This window comes from Artibeus jamaicensis, unplaced genomic scaffold (genome assembly GCF_021234435.1).
Source record: "Artibeus jamaicensis isolate MK-2021 breed Jamaican fruit bat unplaced genomic scaffold, CSHL_Jam_final contig_497, whole genome shotgun sequence".
Taxonomy (NCBI): domain Eukaryota; kingdom Metazoa; phylum Chordata; class Mammalia; order Chiroptera; family Phyllostomidae; genus Artibeus; species Artibeus jamaicensis.
Window position 1 is genome coordinate 9907915 of NW_026521863.1, and position 25659 is coordinate 9933573.

Here is a 25659-nt window from a genome sequence, read left to right on the forward strand (position 1 = left end):
ATTAGAGGTTTCTGAAATGAGAAGGTAAGCATACAACTTTTTCATATCTTTTACTTTGTGATTAATGGATTGTTAGTAAGAGTCATCTTCTAACATTACCTGTTGAAATGTAGGTCTGTTCTTTCCATTTGAATTTAACAACATGAAGGGAATGATAATTGTAGATGAATAATTAGTTAAAAGTAAAATAGCTCACTACATAACCCTCAAAAAGTGTATATACACAGAATTTATTTGGTACTTGATGGAGATAAGCAATGTTTAGCAAACCTACTTTCAATTATGACTGTGCTTCATGGAGAGAAATGTTTCCTTATATACTCCTATTATTTCTCCACAGTCCATAACTATTCTTTGAGCTGAATTTCAACACACAGTTTGCACTAGAGCATTCATACATAAAGTAAGAGCATTCATACCTATAAGAAATGGTCTTATTTAGATACATAGGAAATGGTATTTTGATGGGGTTCTTTTATCATCATCGACAAGTACTTCAGACATGGCTGCTAGTGTTTTCCTGCACAGATATAATAGAAAAACTTGGCTTGTGCTTATAAAACTATAAAAGAGGAACCTAAGAGGGTGAGAGCAAGACAACAGTAATGGGTTCAGGCTGTTAAGAGTAGCAACAAGGAGAGTGTGGCTTTAAGGCAAAAATGATACCTGAGTTGGTTCAATCTTTACACAAAGGAACTAGCCTTTCATCCCCTTGGGTCAATCAGCTTTAACCTCCAGTTCTCCGCTGAGAGTAGGGAGTAATGATCTGTTAGATCAGGCAGCACCCAAGGACAATTCTCAAGCAAAGAATGCAACTGTGATGTAGGAATGTAACCAATCCTTGCAGTAATTGTGGGATGGGTAACTGCACTGGTGAAGGTGATCAGGGTGGGTACTAATAGCATCACTATAGATTCAATGGTACCAGCCCCAAACTACTCCAGTCTTCCTGGATTTTCCCTAGCTTATAACTCTTCTACCCTGATAGTCCATTCTTCTCAAGGTTTTTTAACTGGTGCCTTTCACTACGCATATCAATAATTTTTATGATGTTTTATCCCTCTCTATTTCTTGGCATTTGAAGAATAAGAATTGGATAATGCATTTGATTTTGCTCACAGTTTAAGTCTCAGTGTGGAACCAAGAGGTTGAAATGTAACTTACTCTCAGTAATTAGTGAAGTTAATGAAAAACCTAGGCTATATAACCATAAATATATTAAATGCAGTCTATGGGTGCCCAGAGCTTACTGGTTCCTATATAATTCCCCTGTCTTCCCCTTGATTCTGTGAGGCATTACCTGCCTTTTCTAACCTCGCTGCTCTAGTGTGTTTCATTTCTGTTGCATCACTTGAGTTGCTATGTGTATTTTCCAAAAAAAACCCAAAACACCCTAAGTGATATTGTCTCTAGTATTTCTAAACTCTCTGGATCTCTAGGGATTATTTACAGAGTCTTGGTTCCACATTTTCATGGAAATTCTGGGAACTATCTCACCACCACTCAGTCCTCTTAACTTTATAGTGGTGCCTTGGGCGTGATGGACCCACTGAAGTGTAGCGTGTGTCTGCTGAAGCTGACCTCTGCTGTTCACTAAACTCCTCATATGATGAAACTGTCTCTGACCTCCTGGGACCTTCATAGACAGAAGCCATGCTGTGTCCTTTGCTGACATGCTGAAACTCTTTACTGATAGTGCCATACAGCTGTGTGGGCTTACAAGTTCTGTCACCTCCTTTCCCAATGTTTTAGAGATGCTGAAATACAATAGCACTTCCTGTTTTCATTACATTTCTGACCTTGAGAGCCAGGGCAGAAACCCATGGATGCTGGGTCTTGGAAAGATAATAATCGAACAAAACTTTTTTGTGTGATTACACTGTGGCAGTGGTGATTAAGCTGTGTTCTGTGAGCTGAGCACATTTCCTGTGGTCTTACAATGAGAGGTTTTGAAATGCTACAGAGACAAACACCTGTTCACCTAAATTATGCATTTGAGACAGTGACAATTTGTCTCAATGTCTAAAATATTTAATTGTTTAAAAGGTCATGTGGGAGGCACTTATGAATTATATAATTGTGTTTGCAATTTTCCCTTCTACTGTGTTGAAGTATTTATCAAATACTTCACAAAAGAAGATATAAAGATGAGCAAAAAGCACATGGAAAAAAAAGGTGACAACGCTGGTTATCAAGGAAATGCCTATTAGATTTCTCCATCATAGTTTCTGCTGTTTCTTTCAATCATTCTAATTTTTCAACTCTGTTGCCCTTTTTCAAGCTTCCTTCTTTCATTTTAATTATACCTTGCAAGTATAATTGTGATTTGTTGTATGTTTATTCCTCACATAGTGTAAAGTATAAAATTCTGGAGTTACAAATTAACCCTATGACCTAGATTTGATCTACAGACTTGATGTGTTTGGCCAAAACCATGTTTTTTTAAAAAAAATCACACAAATTTCCACTGCTCTGTATGGTATAACAACAGTATATCAATTCTCATGTATTTATTTTAAGTAACTGACCCTTGAAATCAGTTGAGTTTGAAACCCTTACTGTTTTAGGTTTGAATTTTCTCAGCACTTAATATAGCTGTAGATGATGATTTCCCTCAGGTTATGGTGAGTTAGTAAGGAGGGAACTGGAAAAAATGACCCTGTCACTGCAAGGATTTGGGGTTGAAAGTGCCTTTAGGCTGAGACCTCTCAAAGGGAAAGGGGGCAGGGAGGACCCCAGAGGTTCATAAACCCCCCTCAGAGCAGGAGAAGCAGTAATCCTTCTATAGAGTGAGAAGGTAGCCATTCCATCCAACTGCTGAGATCACACAGAAGGCTGTAGGACTGACTTATCTCACTGAGAGTCCAGTGAGAGGCTCGGGGAGCTGTGGTACCACAACTTCCCCCACACCAGCATCCTGTCCTCCAAGCGGAGCCCTGCCCCAGCCTCATCTGGACTGGGCTATGTAGCTGCAGCACTTCAGTGTTGCTGCTCCCCGGCTGGTCGACACACATAGGGAATGTTGTATGTGATTCTATACTGTTTTTTTTCCCCTATGGATTTTATTTTTAGAAAGTGGGGGAGGAGGAGAGGAATAGAGAAACATCTATGCAAGGAAGAAACATTGAGTGGTTGCCTCTTTCATTTGCCCTGACCAGGGACTAAACCAAAAACCCAGGCACGTGTCTTAACAGGGAAATCTACCCAGCAACCTTTTGCTTTGCAGGCCAACATGCAACCAACTGAGCCACACTGTCCAGGGCTGGTTCTGTATTCTTGAGTAGCTTCATTGAGTAGTAGGGACATACAGAAAGACTTTGTACTGGCTATGAAAATCCAGTTGTTGCCACAATTTCCCCCAATCCTTTTAATTTTAGTTTTTTAGCCTTTACTGGTGTGGCTTAGTGGATTGAGCACTGGTCTGTGAACCAAAGGGTTGCTGGTTCAGTTCCCAGTCAGGGCACATGCCTGGGTTGTGGGCCAGGTCACCCACAGAGGATGCGTGAGAGGCAAGTACACATGGATGTTTTTCTCCCTCTCTTTTTCCCTCCCTTCTCCTCTCTCTATAAGTGAATGAATGAATGAATGAATAAGTAAATAAATAAATAAATATTTAAAAAAATTCCCTTCTTATTGGACCAGAAGTTTTGTATTTTTTCCCTTAAGACTGTCATTATAGGTTGAAGAAAATTAACTAAAAAGAGTGTTTTCTTACAGTAGCAATATTAACAAAAGTGCAATTCTAAACTTCCAGGATAACAATGTTAACTAATTCCTGCTTTATCTTTTTGGAGTAGTAAATTTGGAATCTAGAAGGGGTTAGGCATGCTGTGATACTGATAAAAGCATGTTTTTACTCTGCTAAAATATATCTTTAAAATAGTTTAATGTTCTATTTATCACATATTTTCTATCAAGTTTCCTTATTTTAATTTTGGCTCTCATAGTAATTTATGAACTAAGTTGAGTTCATCAAAATGAAATAGAGCAGGATGAACTCATGTTGAACAATCCCAAATCCTCAAACAATTTTCTGTGCTCTGAATCATGGTTAGAATTTGAGATTACACTCCTTTTTATTTGAGCTGAATTATGCATTTCACACACAAATCACACTCATTGATAATTTTGTTTTGCACCAAATTTTATTCTGTGACTTCCTTGCCAACATTTTTGGCATAATACGTGAGAAATTGCCATAAAAGGTACAGGAAATCTAGACATAAAATAAAGGCCCATTTGCATGAGCCCACATAGCTGTGTTTCGGGAGAAAATAATTGCTGAGAGTCAGTGTTCACTGTGTTTTAGTTAAACTGGAACCGGGAACAGCTATTTCTGTCTCTGAGTTGAGCTACGGGTGGGAATAGAAGCAAGTGATCTTTGCAGTTTGACACCAGAGCAAGAATAAACTATTGACCAAGGTTGAGGCAGGCTCTTGAGACCAGAGGTGCTGGCCCAAAGCTGGCAAAAGGACCAGAGAAAGGTCACTGCTGAGAGAGACCACACACAAGCTCTGACTCTGGTACGTTCCAAGCTGCAGTGTCCCTGGGGGGTATATCTTCAACTCTGTTCAAAAGCACCTTTAAAATGTCCAAATCTAAACTCATCTTGCTCTGGGGATTTTTTACCCATCTTTTTCATCTGCATTCACAGCAACACTATCCTTCAAGTTGCTCAGGTGATTTACTTTGGGAATATTCTGGCCTTTTCTCTTTCATATCTCACACAAAATCAAACATAACTCTACTTTGAACATGACAAAAAACTGTCTAGTGCCTGGAATTTTTTAGCTAAATTAAGCTACTATTGTGTCGCTTAAAGAATCAAAAGAACAGAAATTGTGTGCAATGATAACCAAACATCTTTATTTTCTGTTTATTTTTTTACAGTCATCTTGGAAAAATAGTGGTGTCTCCAAATGTACTTGCACTGATAGAAGCTGGTGTGACCAAAACATTATTTGAATGATTATGGAAAAATAGCTATCACTGAAAAACTAGTGTTCCTCTCAGTTTATATTTCTTTCCACAGGCATAAAGCCCAGGTCCAATGTCTGAAGTAGAGACCATTCTCCTTCATGGAAACAATAGGTCAGAAGAGAGCCTTAGGCAGTTAGAGAGACAAACTTGTAAGGTTTTCAATCCAATTCAAAATAAAGGTTGCCTGCAAATGTGGAATTGCATAACATTTCTAAAAATCTTTTTTTAAAGAATGACTTTTTATCTTGGTTAGTATTCTCTTAGACATTGTGAGGTTTATTTAACACAGCATTCTATGTGCTTAACATTCAAATTTGGACACACTGATCATCTGTTCCACTGTTCTGAATATTTAAAGAAGCTCTATAAATAAGCACATTAATTTGCTCTATTACCACCCTTCCAAAAAGACTCATATAATTAGAATTAGCCTAGTATTTTCTTATCATTAAATATATTTGTGTAATAAAGGATATACAGCACATGAAAGAAATTACAGGATTTTCACGACTTAAAGACAAATTTAAGAACTCTCAAATAATATTTGCAATGTAAGCAACACAGTTATTACATTAACTTAAAACAAATTACAACTTTCACAACACAGCATTTTATTTGGTTTTGATATTGAAGATGTTTGCTTGAATTACTTATGTAGAACTCAAAACATAATTGCTCCACATATCCTTTTGCTTCAAGAATTCTGGAAAAGAAAAAAATAATATCTAAACTTAAAATACTTTTATTCACAGCACGCTAATTTCATTCACTTATACACTTATTGGATAAACATCTACTTCTCTTTGGCCCTTGCCAGCAGCCTGTGACTGGAGATCATGTCATGTGATACCAGGAGGGCATCTTTCAGGGGCCTGGTTGTCAGAAAGAGAACTGGGGTGTGAAGAGACTCCCCAATCAATTATTTATTAATAATTACCCATTTGTTATTTTAACAAATGATTGATCCACAAGATTTCCTGTTAAAAGAATTTGTCCAAAGCTATCTATTCAAAAAAGGAAAGAATAAAAGGAAGAATCTCATAAACAATCTTATAATTTAGAAAAGAATTAAGCCTCTATTAAGTTTTGGTGCCAGCTGTACTACAATTTACTAGACAAGCCTTCTTATTCTAATTTGTTTTTTTCAAGCAGTTACGTGAGATTGCCATTCTTTTTTGAGCAAAAGGACCCATTTCTCTAAAATGCCCATCTGTGATCATGGATGGGTATGTGCAGCACCACTGACAACATGTGCCTTTTAGGAGTGAAGGGTGATCAGTAGACACAAGTGACCAGCTGTGCAGATCATGGACTAGACACGCTGTCCATGAATGAGGACTCTCGTGAAAACCAGGAACTGAAGTAAGGCAATGAATTATATATACTCAGTCTGAGCTTGGGTCTAGTTTAACCTTCTTCAATTTTTCAGGGTTGTAGTCAAGCCTATCTACATGTGTTAGGCAGAAAGTTTTATAGTAACACAGCTACTACCATTCATTTTACATATTTTTTGACAAATTCCCTCTACAGCAGCGGAGATATTTTTAACAGTAATCACAGAGACTGCAAAACCAAGAATATTTACTCCATAGCCTTTAAGGAAAAATTTAGCTAACCTCAGATGATTGAGATGTGAAAATTTTTAAAGCACTGGCCAAGTATCAGAAGTACATTTTTATGAGCTAATGTAGGCATTAGTGCACTCAGGAAAAATATGATTTATACAAATAAAAGCAATTGTGGTAACAAGCTGATGACGTAACAAATGAAAACCTATTCATGTTTTGTCTACTCGAAAAAAGTATTTTACAGTGAATACTACTGGAGTCATAGTACCTACACTCATACGTTAAAAAAAAAGGTAAATTTCACTTCTGCTGCATGATGCTTGCTAGGTTTCAAGGAACACACTTAGACCCAGAGTGCCCTGTATTGTCATAATAATAAGCCATGCCATGATTGGGTGTCATTTCCCTATACTTGAATTAAACAAGATGCTAACAGTCAATCATGGGACAAAAACCTTAATAAAAGCAACCTAGGTTGATTCTCAGACAGCCAGTTTTTCTTATTAGTATGAGTCAGTCTTCCCCATTTTATATCTTGACAGAGGGATAATAATATGTCTGAATAAACTAGAACATACAAAACTGTTTAATCACTGTGATTTTCTCTTTTATGTAATCAGAACTATGCATGAATCATTTTAAGCTGTTTACTGGCTTGCAGTTCACTGCAGGTAGAAGTGTCCTTCTTACATGAAGCCTCATTGTGAAAAATCTAAGTTATTTCTTAACAAATGACTCTTACTTATTCAAGTAACTAGATGATTCCTGTTAGAACATGTAAAATATGCACAGATATACCCACCACTGGGAAGTTGTTGCCAGCTTTCCTCAAAGACCCTTTTCATCATTTTTCTAGCTCCTCAAGAAAGTCAGGCAATTCCCCCTCAGTGCTGTAGAGAAAAAAAAAGTGCATCTTAGGGCTGTTAGATGAAAAAGCACTTAAATAAATGATACTGTGTGATCTATGCTATTTTCTGTGCTTTGTAAAGTGCTCCAGAGGGCTAAATAACTATCTTGTATGTTAGTTTTATCTATAAATAATTCTTCAATTTTAAAGGGTTTAAAATTATTCTTGCACATTCTAAATCCAGTGGGCAAAGAGAGTCATCTTGTATGACCCCAACCAACCAGTATATTTAGACCTTAGTACTCACCATCTAAGCAAAAATAATCAAATCAAAAGAGAGAGCAGCCCACTTTCTGTCTATTGTGCTCCAAAATCTACGTAACCCAGAGAGTCACAGGTTTATAGAATCTGAGAGGACAAAAGAGCCCATAGCTTCATTTGGTAAATAAGAGAATTGGAAGGCACATAAAGGGAGTTCCATGGGACACCAAATAGCTGACTGACTGTACTTTACATGTTTTAAATATTAGCATTTTTTATAAAACTTGCCTCTAGATTGAACTAGACGCCTCCAGAGTCTTCATGTCTAACCCCGGAGGCACAACAGAATTAACCAGGGAGCTCTTGGGAAAAACCAATGGTGAGAGCTATATTTGCACAGGCACTAATTTTCCAGCAATAAGTTCTGGGTCATCTAAGGGCAGCCAAGGTTGAGAATTACACTTCTGAGTATAGATTGATAGGAAGATAGACAGACAGGTAAGTCTCCATTCTGTAGCTGCTATTCTTAAAATCATGTGTAGTTTCTCATTTCAGCAAGTCTTCTGTATCTTTACCTTCTCTTTCCATTGAGAATTGAGTTCAAATATTTCTTCACTGCCATTTGTTTTCGAAGGCGGGTATAGTTGTCAGTGAAGACCGCATCTGAGTGGCGTTTGATTGGTCCCTGGTCTTCCAAGATGTCATTGCTAAGAAATGTAAGAAGAATAAAATTAAAAAGTTTTAACTAGAAATGATAAATGTACCAAAGTTCCAATTTTCTTGTAATCATACAAAAATTAATGTTAATACTCAACTCATTTTCTATCACAAAAATTCACTGAAAAATATACCCGAGTCTAAAAATAAGAGAGTGAAAAATAATCCAACATATTTTGCCACTTACTGGGAGTGTCTTAAGACATATTCTGTGTCTACTGAGCAAATAATTTATCAAAAACCAGGGGGATATTTGAAATTGCATCCGAGAGGAAAAGTTCTTTGTAAATAAATGCTTCTTTAGAAGCCATGCTACCTGAAGGGTGCCATCTAAATATTCACATTTTCACCATTTAAAGAAAGAATCTTCCAATGCTTGCTTTGAGCAGGAAATTAAAAGACAAGTACTGTGGATAACACTAAAATTTGCTTTAGTTTATATTATGTCTTAGTTATCGTTCCTTGTGTCTACTCCAATTAAATTGCAGATTTACAAATGATTACTACTAAAATAACTAAACATGTCAGAAACCAATGAGAAATTTTATTAACAGAAAGGCTTATGTCCTTAATCCATGGTATTGGTATATTTTATTGAAGAATATAAATTATTTTTAATTAAATTGAACATTGTAAAAGTTATAAATTTGCAACAAAATCAATAAATTATTAATAATATAAGTATAATTCTCAGATTAAATAATCCTATTGTGTTTCGTAAAAATAATAATTTCTCTTTACCGAAATCGTTTTCCAATAAGAGACTCAAGGTATTTTTTGGCAGTAATTTGACCCAAGAGCCTACTATAGTCATTGGTGAAAACTGCATCAGCATGTCTGGCATTCCTGAAACAGAGAAGAAAGGAGAGCCATTGTTTCGAAAGTGGCTTTCTAAAATATTATTTTGACTGTCATTAAAAGAGAAAGTCATAAGCATTGTGCTAAGTGAAATAAACCAGATAGTGAAAGACAAATACCATATGATCTCACCTATAAGGAGAACCTAATCAACAAAACAAACAAGCAAGTAAAATATAACTGGAGAAATTGAATAAAGAACAAACTGACAGTAAACAGAGAGGACAAGTAAGAGGACTAATAGGGGAAAAAAGGGTAAAGGTCATCTAGGAATGTGTATAAAGGACATATGTACAAAGCCAAAAATGGTAGGATATAGGGTAGGAGGTGGGGATGGGTGAGATGGTTGAAGTGGAGGGGAGCAAATGAAGACAACAGTACTTAAATAATAATAAAAAATTTAAAAAGAATTTATTTTGAATAAATAAATGTCAATCATACAAAGGAAAAAAGTTTATGAAATCTTTTCATAAAAACTTAAGTTTCAAAGGAGATTTTCTAGTAACTTAATAAAATATATTTTCTTTGCATTTATATCAAAATATATCCTGTATTTTAACCCCTAAATTTTGTAAAACAAAGAAATTAGCTTTTGTAGAAGTATGTCTTAACATTAAGTAATGCTGTCTAACAGAATTTATAAAACTAATTCTTCTCTAAGAAATACTGAGGGGAGAAATATAACAAATTACTTTCTATCTTTATTTATGGTACTTTATTATTACTACCTTTAATAATGATAGATACGAGGGGGGAAAGTCTGGTTTGTAGGGGAAAAAACCCTATTACCCTTCTGCTATTTCTTCTGCCAAAATATTGGAAACAAAATCTCTTAGAGTAGAGAGGACCTTGGGGCTTATCAATCAACTATTGTTTCCAAATAAAGAAGCTTTTATATTTTGTCTTCAGTAGAGAGCTACTCTGTCTACAGGCAAATGTTGCTCTTGACAAATGGCTTTTGACTAAATAGCTTTTATTATTAGACATCTTTTCTGTACCTAGAACTTGCTTTGTTCTGTGCTAGGACCCTAAATACTAGTGTTTTATTAGAATTGGTGCAACTTCTGACATTTTGTGTAACAGAATGCAAGGGAATGATTGGTTCATCTGGCTTGTTAAAGCCTCTCTACATGGCAGTTGTGACCAGCTGCACAAGCAGCAATAAGTCAGGCTGGGTGAAACCGTGACATGTGGAAATCTGTACTGTTACACTTTAGAAACAGCTTCATGGAGATATAAAAATAAAACATGTATTTCACAAATATGCTTTCAAAATATTACTCCATAAAAATGAACTCACCTGGATGCATCATAATAAGGTGTGTCATTTTCACTTAATGCATTTTCCAAGATGTCAGTGTCTGATTTTAATGAAACTTGATCAGCTTCATGTGCTCCTTCATAGGGTATTCTGTCACAAATATATTTAAAAAAAAGTACAGTGAAATACAATTCATTCTTTTTTTCATAAGGTGGTGTCTTGTTTTTACAATCATTTTAAACAAGACGCTCAGAATCTTGGGGAGTATCACCTATTCACTATATGTATTATATATATGATATCTGAGTTACTGGCTTTCTATGGTTTTTGAGAGTGTAAATAATATTTTTAATTTATTCCTGAAATAGACTCAATATAAATTTTACAACCTGTATGCATCAGGTATGAGAGCTACTCAGTTCAATCCTATCAGAGCATTAAATGAAGTAGGCTTCTTTGATAATATCTGCATGTTGCAAAGTTCAATTTCACAAGTAGAAAATTTTAATACAATTAGGCACTTTGAAAATTTTTACTATTCAGTATAAACACTGGGGCCAATTTGTATGTTGATGTTTAGTAACATTTATTGTGATACATTTCTTCATATTGATCAAGTCCAAAGCATCCATCTCTGAGTAGTTACTCCAAGTCCATGAATTTTGTGTCCAAAGCATCCATCTCTGAGTAGTTATTCCAATTCCATGAATTTTGTGGAGTCTCTGATTTCTACTCTGATGTGTTAATGTATTTTACTAAGAGATATACAATGCTTCACTTGAAAGTCTAAGTATAGTCATGCCTATACATGGAATATGACTGTATTTATAAATGCATACACATTTTGAATAGCAGTATACCATGAAAATTATGTTTATGCACATTTTCTCTGTTAGGGTAAACCCCTAGGAATGTGTTGGCTCCTGGGCACTTGTGTATCCTTGGTGATGTGGTGGTTGCTAATCAGTAACAAGTAGTCCTCTTTGAGTGTGAGGCCCAGCAATGGATGCAAACTTCAACATTCTTGTGATTGTTCATCTGTGGTGATGTAACCATTTAGCCAAAAGCATTCTCTTTAGTATCAAAGCATCATAGATCTGGCTTTAAGCAAACTTTATGAAGAATATAAAGAGTTAGGAGATTATTCACTCTATTGAACATAAATCTACATTCAGCAAAGAACCAGGAATAAAAAAGTAAGCAAAAACCCAAAATGATATTTTGCCCTTAGATATAGTGATGCCTGTAAACTGAAATGAAAGATCAACCTATTGTAGTTTTCATTTACTGTGTATTTCTTTAAACATAAACTTATTTTATTTGAGATAAAGCTTTAAATGAGCTGCATTATAATCTATGAATTTGAAAATAAAGGACCACAGTGAGAAGAGTAAAACTAAAGGCTAATGATCAAAACCATGTACATTAAAATTCACTCACTGGGCAAAGGCGTCTCAGTAGACCGATTATTCCACAATTCTTAATACTAGCAAATTAATTCTACATAGGTAGTTCTCTCCAACATGAATATATATATATATATATATATATATATATATATACACACTAAACTTATGATTATTTACCAACTGATCTTAAAAAGAAACTAAATGAGATAGGCAACTAAATACCTACTTTTCTATCAGGTACTGATCTGAACTGAAATGACACTGCATAGAAGCTCATTGCTTATCAAAAACTGGTTTTGAATGAGGAGAAAGTCAAATTTTCCTTCCATCTTTTTTGGAAAGGTGAACTCTCCTGTCCATAAAACTAGTCACTGACACTGTCTGTCATGCCCTGAGATGCAATTTCAGGAAGCAAAAAATCAGGCAGACCTGATGTTGGAAAACCTTGTTTAACATCAACCACATGTTTACTAAAGAGTACATAATTTTTCGAAATTAAGTTGTCCAAAATAACAGATATAAAATTCCCATTTCAATGTAGAAGGACCATTCAACTGTCTGAATTGGAAGAGAACCTACCCTGCAGCAGAAGGGTCTCCCAAAGGAAGCCATGCTGCTGTTTGTGAGAAGATCAGGCTGCAAAGGATCAGGATCAGGAGGAGCTGGTGGTTCCTCTTGGTTTCCATCTCTGTACATTGAAAGGGAGACAGTCGCAATCAGCCTTTCCAAGCACAGGCATCACCACCCAGGTAGTCCTGAGTGTCTAGCAAATTCTGAAGGCTCTTGCAGAGAGTTTGGGAAAAGTAATGTTCATCTTATAGGAACAAATAAACTGCAATATTATTACTTTTAAAATCAAGAAGATTTCTCTTGATTTTATGGACAGGTGCTGAAATAAAATTGAGGATCCTTTTGAACTGTTACCTCTCTTCAGAGGCACAGAACATATTGGCCTGAGTACATAGGAATGGCATGTTCTCACAGTGCTGTAAACAATCTGTGACTATTTTCTATGACAAAGGAGTAACACAGTTTTAGTATCTTTTCTAACTAAGAAAACAAACATGTACATTTCAACAAAATGCCTAATTTTTTACTTAAATGTCTGCATCTGATTAATATATAATAGGTAATTGTGTACTTAATAATGTACATGTGCCTAAAATGTATATATCTAACAGTATAGAATTATTTTCTGTATACATATTTTTCCTGTTTTCATTGTAGATGGTACTGGCAACATACTTTCCTAAGCCTGAGTTTGAACAACCTAATGCACTGAATGCTAAAAATTAATACCAACAAAATAATTGAATTACATATCACCACTGACATTATAATTGCCACAAAAGAAAGAAATTATTAAAAAGCCATTTTTTAAAACATTTGATCTACTTACACATTTTTACTTTAAATAGTTTCTAGATAGAAACTCACTATTTCAAGGTCTGTTCCCTTACTGTCTATAAAAATCATGGGATTAAATCTAAAATCAAGAGGAAAATAACGCTTTCTAGGTTCGTGTATAACCAACCTATGACATAGAAAGAACAGAACTTAAAAAACAAGTTGAAAGCTTCAAAAAAAAAAAAGAAGATTCCCACTGAACCCTTTAATAAAAATCTATGCATGAACAATCAAAAAAGCCCTACTTGAATACATTATTTAAAAACAGTATTAAGTAAAGAGGCAAGAAGGAAAAGCATTTTTCAACTCTAAGAACTCAGAAAATTCATTCATATGTGAGATTTTTGAGGCACTTCTATGCTTACCAGGTGACTGAGAAACTTGTCTTTTTGTTGTCATAAAGAAAAAACCCTCTACATGACCTTCTGGGGAGAGTAAGATGCAATATGCTCTGAGAAAAGTTGCAGAGGCAGGGAGAGCAAAATAGAAGAAAGCTCGCGTTTGTACCTACCTTGCCTAGGATGCTGCCTGTGAGCCTTGTGTCCTGCAGAGCACTGGAGCTGTCTCAGGTGCTGAAGTGCTGTGAGGCCCGCAAAGTCTCCTCAAGCTCTCTGTCCTTAGAGCTGAACCAGAACTTGCTACTGGCTCAGGGATGGGTATTATGTCCAGCAGCTGCTTTTCACTCTACCCTGGCCAGCATTTCAAAGCCCATCATTTTATAGGGCTTGTACTTTGGGCTGAGCAATCACAAAGCTCTGAAAGACGTCACAGCTGTACTCCCACTGGGTGAATAGGACTTGAAGTTCTTACTTAATTGTCATTATTTCTGATTTATATATAGTGAGTAACTTCAAGACACAAAATATAGAAAATTTGCTTTTCTTTTAAAAAACAGCTACCAAGTTTAACGGGAAGTATTTTAATCTTTACTTAGCAGTACTGATATAAGCAAACAAATTTGCATATAACCAGGACCACTGAGATTCCTTCAGAAATTTTATGGCAAGAATGGATTCAAAAAGCAACAAACACTCATGTATCTTATGCCTCTAAATGTATAATTCTTTTGTATTACAAAGCATCAATTCTCCTAAAGTCTTTATTTAATTTTTATTCTATTCATATACATCCTAATTCATGTAATGTTTTTTGAGATCTGTCCTAACTTTAAAAGCTTCTAGAAGCAATTTTTTTATTTTCTTCTTATTATAACTTCTTTATATTGAAACAAATCCAAGGATAAAAGTTTCCAAAAGGCTCCTAGCTAGTATAATATTCACACTTGTTAAATGTAGTAGTAGCACTACCATTTTCTATTTCTATGTGATAGTTATTTCCAATTCCCCTTCACATATATATCAACTACAAAACTATATTATCAGTCTGTCAATGGAGTTAATTCTTTTTACTTTCAAAAGTTGTATTCATCATTTTCCTAAATATTTGTACTTCACAAAGTTATTGTATTTCTCCCTTATTCCTGAACACACACCTCCAACCGTACAGGCTTTGGAACACTTTCAACTCCATCACTTGACAGGCAGCTGCAAAAAATGGGCTGGAAAGCATGGACAGTGCACTGTGCTTCAATGGACCCAGTTTCTGTTTGTGATTCTTTAGCTCAGTGTAGCTCAGCATACATTGAACCAGAGTTTAAGATGAAAATACAGCCAAATGAGCAGATTCATGGAGAAGAAAGTAAAATGCTATGTTTACTTTTTAAAATTGCCAGTGCATATATTCTTTTTTTTGTTTTTACATGGATAAAGTACTAAATGGTTTAAATGTATAAGGTGTTAATTCATTTTTGTTCTTAAGTTCCTCGAGGGAGAACAACTTGAAAACTTCTCTATTTCTACTTTAAGACTTTAGTATCTATTTGCTTTATTCAAAGACAGGCTGATCCAGTAGAATAAAATCCTGCTATGCTTAATCATATTTCTAATTAAGTTACAAGGAAAATTAAATATATTAAATTTCAAAATGTCTGGAAATTTGTTTTCCAGTTGACAGCTCTGATTTAAGCCAGAGTTCCTGTGGCTTAATTCCAGGAAATCTTTTTTTATGTGATTATTACAAACGAGAGTTTGAAATGATTCTCATATGGAATTTTTTATCCTTATCTCTTCGTCATCCAATTCTCAGTGAAGCAATTTTATTAAGAACAGCAACAGCAAAGTAAGTTGGTTGAGAGTCACATAAACACTGATGCTGAATGTAAGCAGAACAATCTAAAGAAAAAAACCAAAAGTGATTATTTTGTCAAAAGAACAAAAACTAATTGCAGTAGTTTTTATTCTAATGGTAAAAATAGTTTCTCCTATTAGAACCATAAAACACAAAAGTAAAGAGAAATAATTCAATTATTATTATTTACCCCTGGATAAAAAGAAACTATATTTTTCTGATGATTTCAAACTAGAAAGCAAAATCAAATTTTCAAATGGGGTTATAGCACCATCTGCAGTTTCAAAGGCTTAATCTACAGATTTTTTTAAATGTGTTTCTTCTCTTTTTATTAAAAAAAAGATGCAAAGTGGAGATCCTTTTTAAACATTTAAAAATTGTCTTAATGATTTGAGAGAGAGAGAGAGTGCATGTGCACGCGTGAGAGAAACATTGCCTTGTCATTCCAATTATTTATGCATTCATTGGTTGCTTCTCTTATGTGCCCTGACATGGAATGAACCAGTGACCTTGGGGTATCAGGAAGACACCCTAATCAACTGAGCTACCTGGCCAGGGTCAGAGATCCCTTAACTAGATACATTATGGATGCTTCCAGAAAAATAAATGTAAGAAAAAGTATGTAGTTGAATGTTTAAAATAATTTATTGTGAAACTCAGTAAATACATAAATACAAATGTGAATTTACTGTTTAATTTCCCCCCAACTTCGGCATACATTTTTATAATTTTCATATTTACTCTCTACCTTAAGGCTACTCAGTAAAGTGATGTTTATAAGAACTATCACTTGTTCATTCTGTTAGAACAAATCTCCAAGATTCTTCTTGTACAGATAAGTACACCTATGTCTAGAAACTTTAAGTAATGTTTGCAAGCTCACAATGGTGGTTAATTACAAACTGGGGTCGAAAGCTAGATCTTCTGATCTTCATTTAGCCTTCTTTCTGGTAAGAACTTGTCATTTTCTGCACCTGTTATCACCATTGTTGATGCTAGCGAGTCAGGTAAGAAAAACAAAAATGCATAAAAGTATCGCCATCTCCCTTTTCCATTTCTTACCAACAAGATGTAAGGCAGAGACATAGCGCTGGCACTCTAAACTAAAACACACTGAATACAGGGCAAAGTGACAGAAGAAATTTGCAAGCTCAGGAGGCAGGCAGAAACCTAGATCCACCCTTTCTTCCTCCATGCAAAGAGTTAATAGAGGACGCTTACTGCTGTCTCTGATGACATTCCTCAGAGGTGCTCTGTGGCCTCTCTGAGTGACAGCTTTGTCCACCTAACTCACCCTAACACAGACTCAGCCTGGATCTCCCTGCTGTCTCAGGGTTATACTGTGGGGTTGGGTCTAGACCAGAAGTCTGCAAACTGCTGGGTGTGAACTGCATAGGGCTCAGCTCTCTGGTTTTTACGTCTCTCCAATTATGAATGATACTTATATTTACAATAAAATAATATTTTGTGACATGAATATTATATGGAAGTTAAATTTAATTGTTTATGAATACGTTCATATTAGACATGGAAATGCTTATCATACAGGTATTGTCTATGGCAGCTGTTGCATTACAAGGGCCAAGTTTAGTCGTTGTGACAAAGATTATAGCTTGCAAAGTCTAACATTGGCCCTTCAGAGAAAACTTTGTCAACACCCATTTGGGAAGGCATTTAAGAAATCATATTTACCTTCATATTCTTAAGTCTCATAGCTTACAAAAGATGTTATCAGGAAATATATACATATACTTGAACTTTTAATATACATTATATATAAATAAGATGTATATATATGCTTGTAATAACTTATACAATAATAACAAATATATACATAATTATATACTTTAACATTGAAGGTGTATATATACAGATGTCTGTGTATATATATTTATAAATATTACTAATTAATTAATTAAAAATATATATACACTTTTAATTCCTTCAACTTAGAATATTTGGATTTTCTTCCAGGATTCTTGTATTTTAATATCAATGATTTGATAAAAATAATGTTATGACAGAGGTCAACTTTTCCTTTAGAGTTACCTATTACAGTTCATTCTGGAGGCTAAAAGAAGTTTATAAGTATTAAGCAATTGGATACATACTGATTAAATGATATCCCAGAGAATGGCTCCTCCCTTAGTTCCAGAACCCCATCATCTATCCCACTTACTGATAGTAAATTTAATAAAAATTATTTCTTACTTTCAAAATTCTTTTGTTTATAACAAAATACATGTAGAGAGGATGATGTATTAAATGCTGCATTTAATGCAGCAAAATACATATAGAGAGGATGATGTATTAAATGCTGCATTAGATAACTTGATGAAAGTAGATTTTGGTAGGAAGGCTATAGAGAAACCACAAGAGCACAAAATTCTGTTATACAGAAATTTAAAATAAAGTGTTAAAGATTTAAGAGCAAGTTTCTCTCCTTTTTAAAAAATTATTTTATTGTTGTTTGATTACAGTTGTCTTCATTTACTCCCCACCACTTCCCCCCACCCCAGCCATCCCCACCTCCCTCCCTTGCTTCCACCCTTGCCCTTGGTTTTGTTCATGTGTCCTTCATAGTTTTTCCTGAAAACCCTTCCCTCCATTATCCCCTCCCACCTTTCCTCTGGTTACTGCTAGATTGTTCTTAATTTCAATGTTTCTGGTTATATTTTGCTTCCTTGTTCATTTTGTAGATTAGGTTCCAGTTAAAGGTGAGATCATGTGGTATTTGTTTTTCACCACCTGGCTTATTTCACTTAGCATAATGCTCTCCAGTTCCATCCACACTGTCCCAAAATGTAAGGGTTCTTCTTTCTTTCTGCTGCTTAGTATTCCATTGTGTAAATGTACCACAGTTTTTTTATTTATTCATTTACTGATGGGCACCTAGGTTGCTTCCAGCTCTTGGCTATCATAAATTGTGCTGCTACGAACATTGGGGTGCATAGGTTTTTTGGGGTTGGTGTTTCAAGGTTCTTAGGGTATAATCCCAGCAGTGGAATTGGTGGGTCAAAAGGGATTTTCATTTTTAGTTTTCTGAGGAAATTCCATAGTGTTTCCACAGTGGCTGCACCAGTCTGCATTCCCACCAACAGTGCACCAAGGTTCCTTTTTCTCTACAACCTTTCTAATGCTCGTTGTTTGTTCATTTGTTTATGATGGCCATTCTCACAGAAATGTATATATTTTTATTGTTTATACTATTACTTTCGTGCCCACTTTTTCTTCCTTTCCCCATCTCCAACTAGCCCCACCATCTCCCCTCCCTAAGTTGGACCCAGCACTGCTGTCCACATCCAGGGATTGAGCATAAATTCTCTTCTGTCAGCCCTTCACCATCTCTCATCCTCTCCCCACAACTCCTTTCCAGCAGCCGTCAGTCTGTTTCATGTCTCTCAGCTCCTGTTACTACTTTGTAAAGGACAAATTTCCTCTATTTCACAATGTCATCTCTCATGCATGTGTTTCCTTTACCATACACACATTGGATCTGACCAGCCTTTAATTCAATGGTGCCCTCTACTTGAGGGTCAGAATACATTGGGTCAATGAAGAAGCAGAGAGGTCACCAGTGGAGAAAATGCAAAAAATGATGTCTAATTCTTAGATATTAACATTAGACTGCTGCAGTCTAGATATTAGAATAAACAACAGAGATATTTACTGAGTGCCAAAGCAAACCACAAAGAAACACTCTTTGTGATGGTACAGGAGGAAGTAAGAAACCTGTAGGACAAAAATCTGTTTGCCCTCTGCTTAACAAAAGCCTGAATGCTCTCCAGGGGTCAAGAATGGGAAGAGCCTACCAATCTTTAACCAAGAGCCAAATCTGAACTGGGGGCAGAGTCAACTGGACGCCTCTCTGGATGACAGCTCTGCCCAGAACCCAGAGGCAAATTCACAGATTCCATGTTGCTATGTACACTTTCAGAAACTCACGTGCTGCTCTGAGGATAAAGAGAGGCACAGCAAACCCTGAACTGAGTGAATTTCAAACATTAAAATGGCTGTGTTTACCCAGAAATGACTAAGATTTCATTTTCTGTGGAATGGAGGATCCAAATAAACCTTGAGTTAAAGAAGAATTTAACACTACAAATGTGTATATCATACAATGTGGCCTGTGAAAAATGGTCCTTGCTTTGGTTTTATACATGACCTTGAGTTGTGTAGGGACATGCTTTGTCTAGGAGGACTCAATAAGGGACTGTGACCCAGAAGCCTGGTGACATGCAGACCCAGCCAAGAACCATGAGGCCTGCCCTTATGACCCTGCCAACTCCTTTTTCCTTCTGTCCTATGACTTGGTCCCCAGAATTGACATCTGGTTTTTTCTTAGGCTCACCCAGCCCACTTCTTGACCTTTGAGCTCTCAGCCTATTTCTTTCCTTTTGCCTTAGTTGTATGTAACTTCCTAGTACACCTGAGTTTTGACCAGCTCTGGGGAGAGATGTGATCCCACAGGTTGCAAACCCAGGTGCCCTGCTCAGTTGGGCATTCCCCAGTTGCCCCTTTTGATGTGCTCTCTGCTCTTCTTCACTCTGTTTTATCCCTCGATGCTGACCTCCAAATCCATTCATGTCCTGTGGTCCTCTGGCTTCTTGTTGGCCTTATCCAAAGGAAGGCAGAGATAGGAAATTAAGGAGACCAAAGATTACAGGAAACAGAGTTCTGATGTTTAATGCCCATAGACCGTGTTTTGAAAGAGGCTACATTCTTCCCACAAGAATCAGATTCTGTAGGTGGCTCCTCCACCACAGCCCTAGAGCTAACAGCCCCTTCCTGCTGAGGCTGATCCATGGTCCTCTGCCAGCCCATTGGTTCTTAACATCTTTTGTAACTCTCTCCCATGAGCCTGCAGAGTCAGTATTTGTGTCCTGGACCTCTATCTTGTGAGCTCCCATTCATCACCTAAATCTCACCTCTAAGAATATATGGAAACATTTAATCTTAAGACTTAATAGCTTTAGAAGGGTTGAACATTTTTTAAGTCTTACTATTTTCAGTTCAGTTTGGAAGACTGCTTCCAATGATCAAGGTGGAAACTTGGGGGAAGGTCTCTCCAGCCTTGGAGCAGGTCTTTCAGATTGGAGAGCAATTGGTTTTTGAAGACTGTGGCTGAAACACAAACTGGAACCCCATCCAGGACCTTCATGCTACTCAAGTTCCTCTGGGAATAGAGGCTGTTTCCAGCACTTATGAGTCAGGAGGAAAGGTCAGTGGGCTGGCAGAAGCCAACATGAAACCTTGATCAGATATTTGTGGGAGTAGCAGAAAGGCCCTGGGGGGAGGAGATCTGAGGCAAATGCAGCCTCCACCTCCCCAGGGCTCCTGGCGCCTGGTCCTCAGGAAAGAACACCTCACTGTCTAGGAAGCAGGAGATGTGGCTGTTTGATAAGCTCTGGTTTTTCTTAATTATTACTCTAATATCCTGCATCCGTACTCACTCACTGCCCTTCCTAGTTTGGGAGACTGATGTTCTATCTGACTCATTAAACCGTGACTGTTAGCTAGAAAGACTATAAGAATATTTAGTCCTGAGACTAAAGACTATAAGAAAATTTGTTTTGAGAAATTATAATAATTCAATATCCAAACAAGTGAACTGACTTGGAATGAATACAGGACTAGGACTTGGACCCTTCTTTCCCTCTCCAAGTTCATTGACTTTTTGCTGGATTGTGAAGCCAGCCAATTTGTGACCCACAGAATGGGGAAGTGGTGTGTAATCAAAGTGACAAAAAAGAGAGTGGAAGAAGGTACATTTGGCTTTCTGCTGTGATCCTGTGGGTTTCACACAGGCACTAGATTAATGTGCACTGATGGTATGAACAGGCAGTAAAGTGCAAGGATTTACACTTGTTTGGAAATAGTTTTCACCCCCCAATAATAATCAGGTGACACTGTGTTGAGTGGGAGCAGAAGAGAGAATGGCTTCTTGGTCTACACTAGTCTCTTTATGGCCCCAGGGCTGTCAGGTTGCCTCAGACAAACGCCAGACAGAGATGGAGGGAAACCCAACCCCTGCCAGTTCCCTTAGTTCACAGCTAAAGTTTTGGATAAAGAAGCACAGAAAAGACAAAAGCTTCTTTCTTCTCTCCAACCACCAGAAGGGCTGTTCTGGCATTTGGGGGTGAGGGGAGAGAATCAGAATTGGACACTTTTGGACGTATCTGTATATTTAGGTACAGGTCCCAATAACTCTGACAATTATGTTTATAGGTATACACATGGGAGTTTCTATCATTTGAGTAGAGAAAAAGGAAATGGGGGAGTTCAAGGTCTTTGGATGACACACTGAGCATTCCCTGAAGCAGGCCATGCCCCCATTCTCCCTCCTTTGAACTACCTCGGCAGTCTCCATGTGGTCCCATTCCCTCAGCCTTCTCCTTCCAATCTGTTTTTCACATCCTGCCAAAGTGAACTTTCCTGAACACATCTCAGATTATCTCACTTCTGTCTTTAAAACCTTTCTCAGTTTCCTCATTGCTCTTAAACTGAAGTCCTGACCCAGCCTCAGACTTTCAAGGCTGGCCCACACTGCTCTCATCAACGGCTGCTTGCTGACCCCACCCCTTCCCACCAAAACCCCGTCTCAAGCCCTGAGAAACAACTTGCAGTTGCTCAGAAGCAGCACATTGTCTGCTGCCTTTGGTTTTCACACACACCACTTCCTCCTGCCAGGAGCACCCACTCCCATCTCTCCTTTTCTTTCACGTGTCAGGCAACTGGACACCTTTCTAGAAAGTTCTCAAAACATTCTCTCATTAAATCTGCCTACATGCCATGCTTTGGGCTCCCCACTTCTCTGAGCATAGCACCGAGCACACTGTGTTACTGTAACACATTACATTTCATACCTCCTCAGTTATAACATGTGTAAGCACTGTGCCTGACACATGACATGTACTCGGCAGCTGTTCTACATAGCAAGTGGAAGGATGAGATTGAAACCGTTCCAATTTCAACTTTAGTTGGTTTAGACTTCAAATTATTTATTTATTTAGTTATTGGTTCATTGACCAATGATCAATACTTCTTTTTTGTCCCCCAAATCTAACTTAAGTCTTAGTACAGGATGCTTTTTTCCCAAGCTTTCCATATTTTATGTTTTTAAAATCTTAGACATGTTGATTTTTGTCTCTAGAGCTAAAACTCACTAATAAATAAGTTGCTTTTTTTTTCATAAAGCCAATATTAGGTGTACAGCAGCCTTCTGGTTAATATTTGATTAGTATATTGATAAGTTCCTGCATGAACATTGATTCAAGCAAGTAAGGTTCTTACAAAAATAGTATATGTTTTACAAAGAAAGGGAAATATTTTCTAAAAAGTGAGTGGTTTGTCACTTTTGTAAAATGTCTTCTCTCACCCTCTTGACATGCTTTGCTGCATTGTGTCTGTATTTTCCTTTCATAGCGGTTTCCACTCTGCATTCAAGTGACCGACTGGCTTCATATAATTTAACTGAATCTTATCCATTACCTAGTACATTATAAGTGTCTCCAAATGCTTGCTGATCAGAATGAAATTAATAATTTAAATGAGAAAAATGAAAAGGGTCTTAATTTTTATCTGGTATTGTGTAATCTCATTGTTGCATTTCCTCTATTTCCAAGGTTGAAGCAAAGAAAAAAATGAAATATAAAAAAAGTTAATTAATTGGTAGAATATTATCCTATTGATGAGTAGAATACCTGGTTTTGAAGTCTGCTAATGGCTAATGAAACCCTAAAACCTCTAATGAAAATCCAGAAACTTGCTAAAGAATTTTCAAATACTCATTGGAAAGATAAAAATTACAAGATTAAAGAAGGATAACAAAATGCTTATGATTCCATGATAATGTAACTCAATTTTTTCACATTTGCTTTTACAAGTATGTATTTTTAATTGTTCAAATTTTAAAAGATTTTAAATGTATATTTATAAATTAGGATGTTGCTATTCTTTCTTGACACTTAGATCATTTAACATGATTTTAAAGAGTATTTATAATTATTTATAATATTTTGATAATATTCCATTGTGTTGATATAGCTGTCTTTATCACCCTTGATATAAGACCTCTCAGTTTTTTCTCCCTAATGTTTTATCCCATTCTATTACAAATATAGATACACTGTGTATATTCATGAATGTAGCTTTATTGCTTTCCTTAAATGATTTCATTGGTATAAATTCCTAGAATAAAATTGCTGCATCAATTCTACTATAAACAGTCATAAGCCTGGCTGGAATTTGAGAATAAAGACAAATAAACCACTTAAGTATACTCTCTTAATGATGTACAAATAAAATAATCCTTCCTACACTTACAAAGTAGCTGACTGAAAGATGTCAAGCTATTATAGTGGCTACTGTAGACTTCTCTCAATTGCGAAAACTTAAATAAAATGTTCACTCTCCAAATGTTCTTGATCTTCATTAATAGTATAGATATTGTTTCTTTCATATGAACTTGATTTTTAGTGATTAAGTAGTATTTTTAGTAAAATAGATCCATCACTTCTTTACTAGACACAGGCAATGGAAAGGAAATATTTTATATAAGCAAATAGTGTGATTGTATCATTGTACATAGAGGGAGCTTCACTTAGTGACTAAAACGTATACTCAGGAGCTATACTGCCTTGGTCTGAATCTCAGTCCCACCATTTGTGTATAGTGTAAGACCTTAAACAAGTTATCCAATCTTTACAGAATATATATGTATTTTATATAAATATGAACATATAAGGTATATATATACATATGTATGTATAGGCGTATCTGTTTATAAATCAATATTCCATATTTTTATATTAAGAAAAATAGATTCAGAATTTAATATGTATACAATATACTTATGTATATGAGGTCTGTCCAGAAGGTATCCAGCCTTATACTATAAAAAATAGAGACATTTACTGAAGAAGATACAAAATACAAGAAACACTGTACATAGGACAATGATACCTCAGTCCCCTTCAAAGTCAACACTTTGGGACCTCACACAGTTCTCTCAATCGCCATCAGCTGCCCTTTCATTTTTTTGTGAATCTCATCAATGATCTGAAATCTCTTCCCTGTCAAAGGTGATTTTTCTCAATATATAGAATATTAAGTTACATATATATATATATATATATACATACACATATACACAAGATACGTAATACATTTTACAACTATGACCAAGCCAAGACCTTAAGAAACTTCTGACCTGACAAGTGCCAGAAAGAAAACCTTTACTTTAGCTTCACTCAGCAAACTATCTCATTCAGTGACAGAGGAATACGTTTTGTAAGCCATTTATCTTAGCACACTGTTCCAGGAAATGCATTGTGCAAAGTCAGTCTATGGATAACTTGTTCAACTTTTCTTTTTTAATGTTTCAAATAAGTTTGGGGTTGCACCTGCCTTAAAAATTTTCATGTTAAATTAACTAACATACTACATAAAATTTTTATTTTACTTTGTTTGGAATACATTCAAATTTTTTTCTCATAAAAATTTTTATCTTTCCCAGAATCTTCCCTGGGCTTACCTGCAAGCTTATATGGAATAGGTTTTCCTTCCAATTATTCCTAAATCAGCACTTCCACTTTCACAAGAGGATCACACCTGCCCTGTGAGCTGACCCACGGGGCATACATTTCTTTTTTCTAGCAGACATGCAGATTGTTCATTTGGAAAAATGGGCAGAAAGCACAATCCCAAAACTCGTCACACATGTTTTTGAAAAGCTCATTAAGACAAAGTTATTCACAATGGATGCACAACCTCTTCATTTTTACAAATCAACAGTTCTCAATACTTTCTGCATCAAAGGTTCTTCCAATACAAGTTACAAACCATGTCCTCAAAAAAAGGCCCATACATGTTCACTAATGTACATGATTTAAAGGATTCCTAGCAGTCTTCTTTCAAAGTTCATCAACTCCATTTGGACTCTTGAAACTGGTTACAAAGGGTCATTCAAGATATTCCAAAAACCTCCCCAAGTTTTTGAGGTTCTGCTTACTTCAATGATATGGTGCCATTTTCCCTAATAAGATTATTTCCACTGATTATTTTTTGATGATGACACTAAATTCCCATAAAACTTCTTGCTTTAATTATCCTAAGCCTACTGTTTAGTGTTCTGCTCATTACATCACACAGGATCCTGTTTAG

General features: G+C 36.1%; 1 protein-coding gene across 3 annotated transcripts in view; it reads right to left on the reverse strand.

Annotated features, from left to right (window-relative positions):
* Positions 1-4783: 4783 nt before the first annotated feature.
* Positions 4784-25659, reverse strand: part of VIP (vasoactive intestinal peptide) — a 43286-nt gene continuing 22410 nt past the window's right edge. For 2 of the 3 annotated variants that reach the window (XM_053668774.1, XM_053668775.1), the window contains exons 3-8: positions 12481-12589; positions 10532-10642; positions 9115-9219; positions 8232-8363; positions 7351-7438; positions 4784-5683 (exon numbers count right to left, since the gene is read on the reverse strand). In XM_053668774.1, the coding sequence (XP_053524749.1) occupies positions 7393-7438; positions 8232-8363; positions 9115-9219; positions 10532-10642; positions 12481-12589 (503 nt within the window). In that variant the 3' untranslated portion in view covers positions 4784-5683; positions 7351-7392. Of the gene's footprint in view, positions 5684-7350; positions 7439-8231; positions 8364-9114; positions 9220-10531; positions 10643-12480; positions 12590-13819; positions 14208-25659 lie in introns of those variants that run through there. The other variant, XM_053668776.1, reaches the window with a different exon arrangement.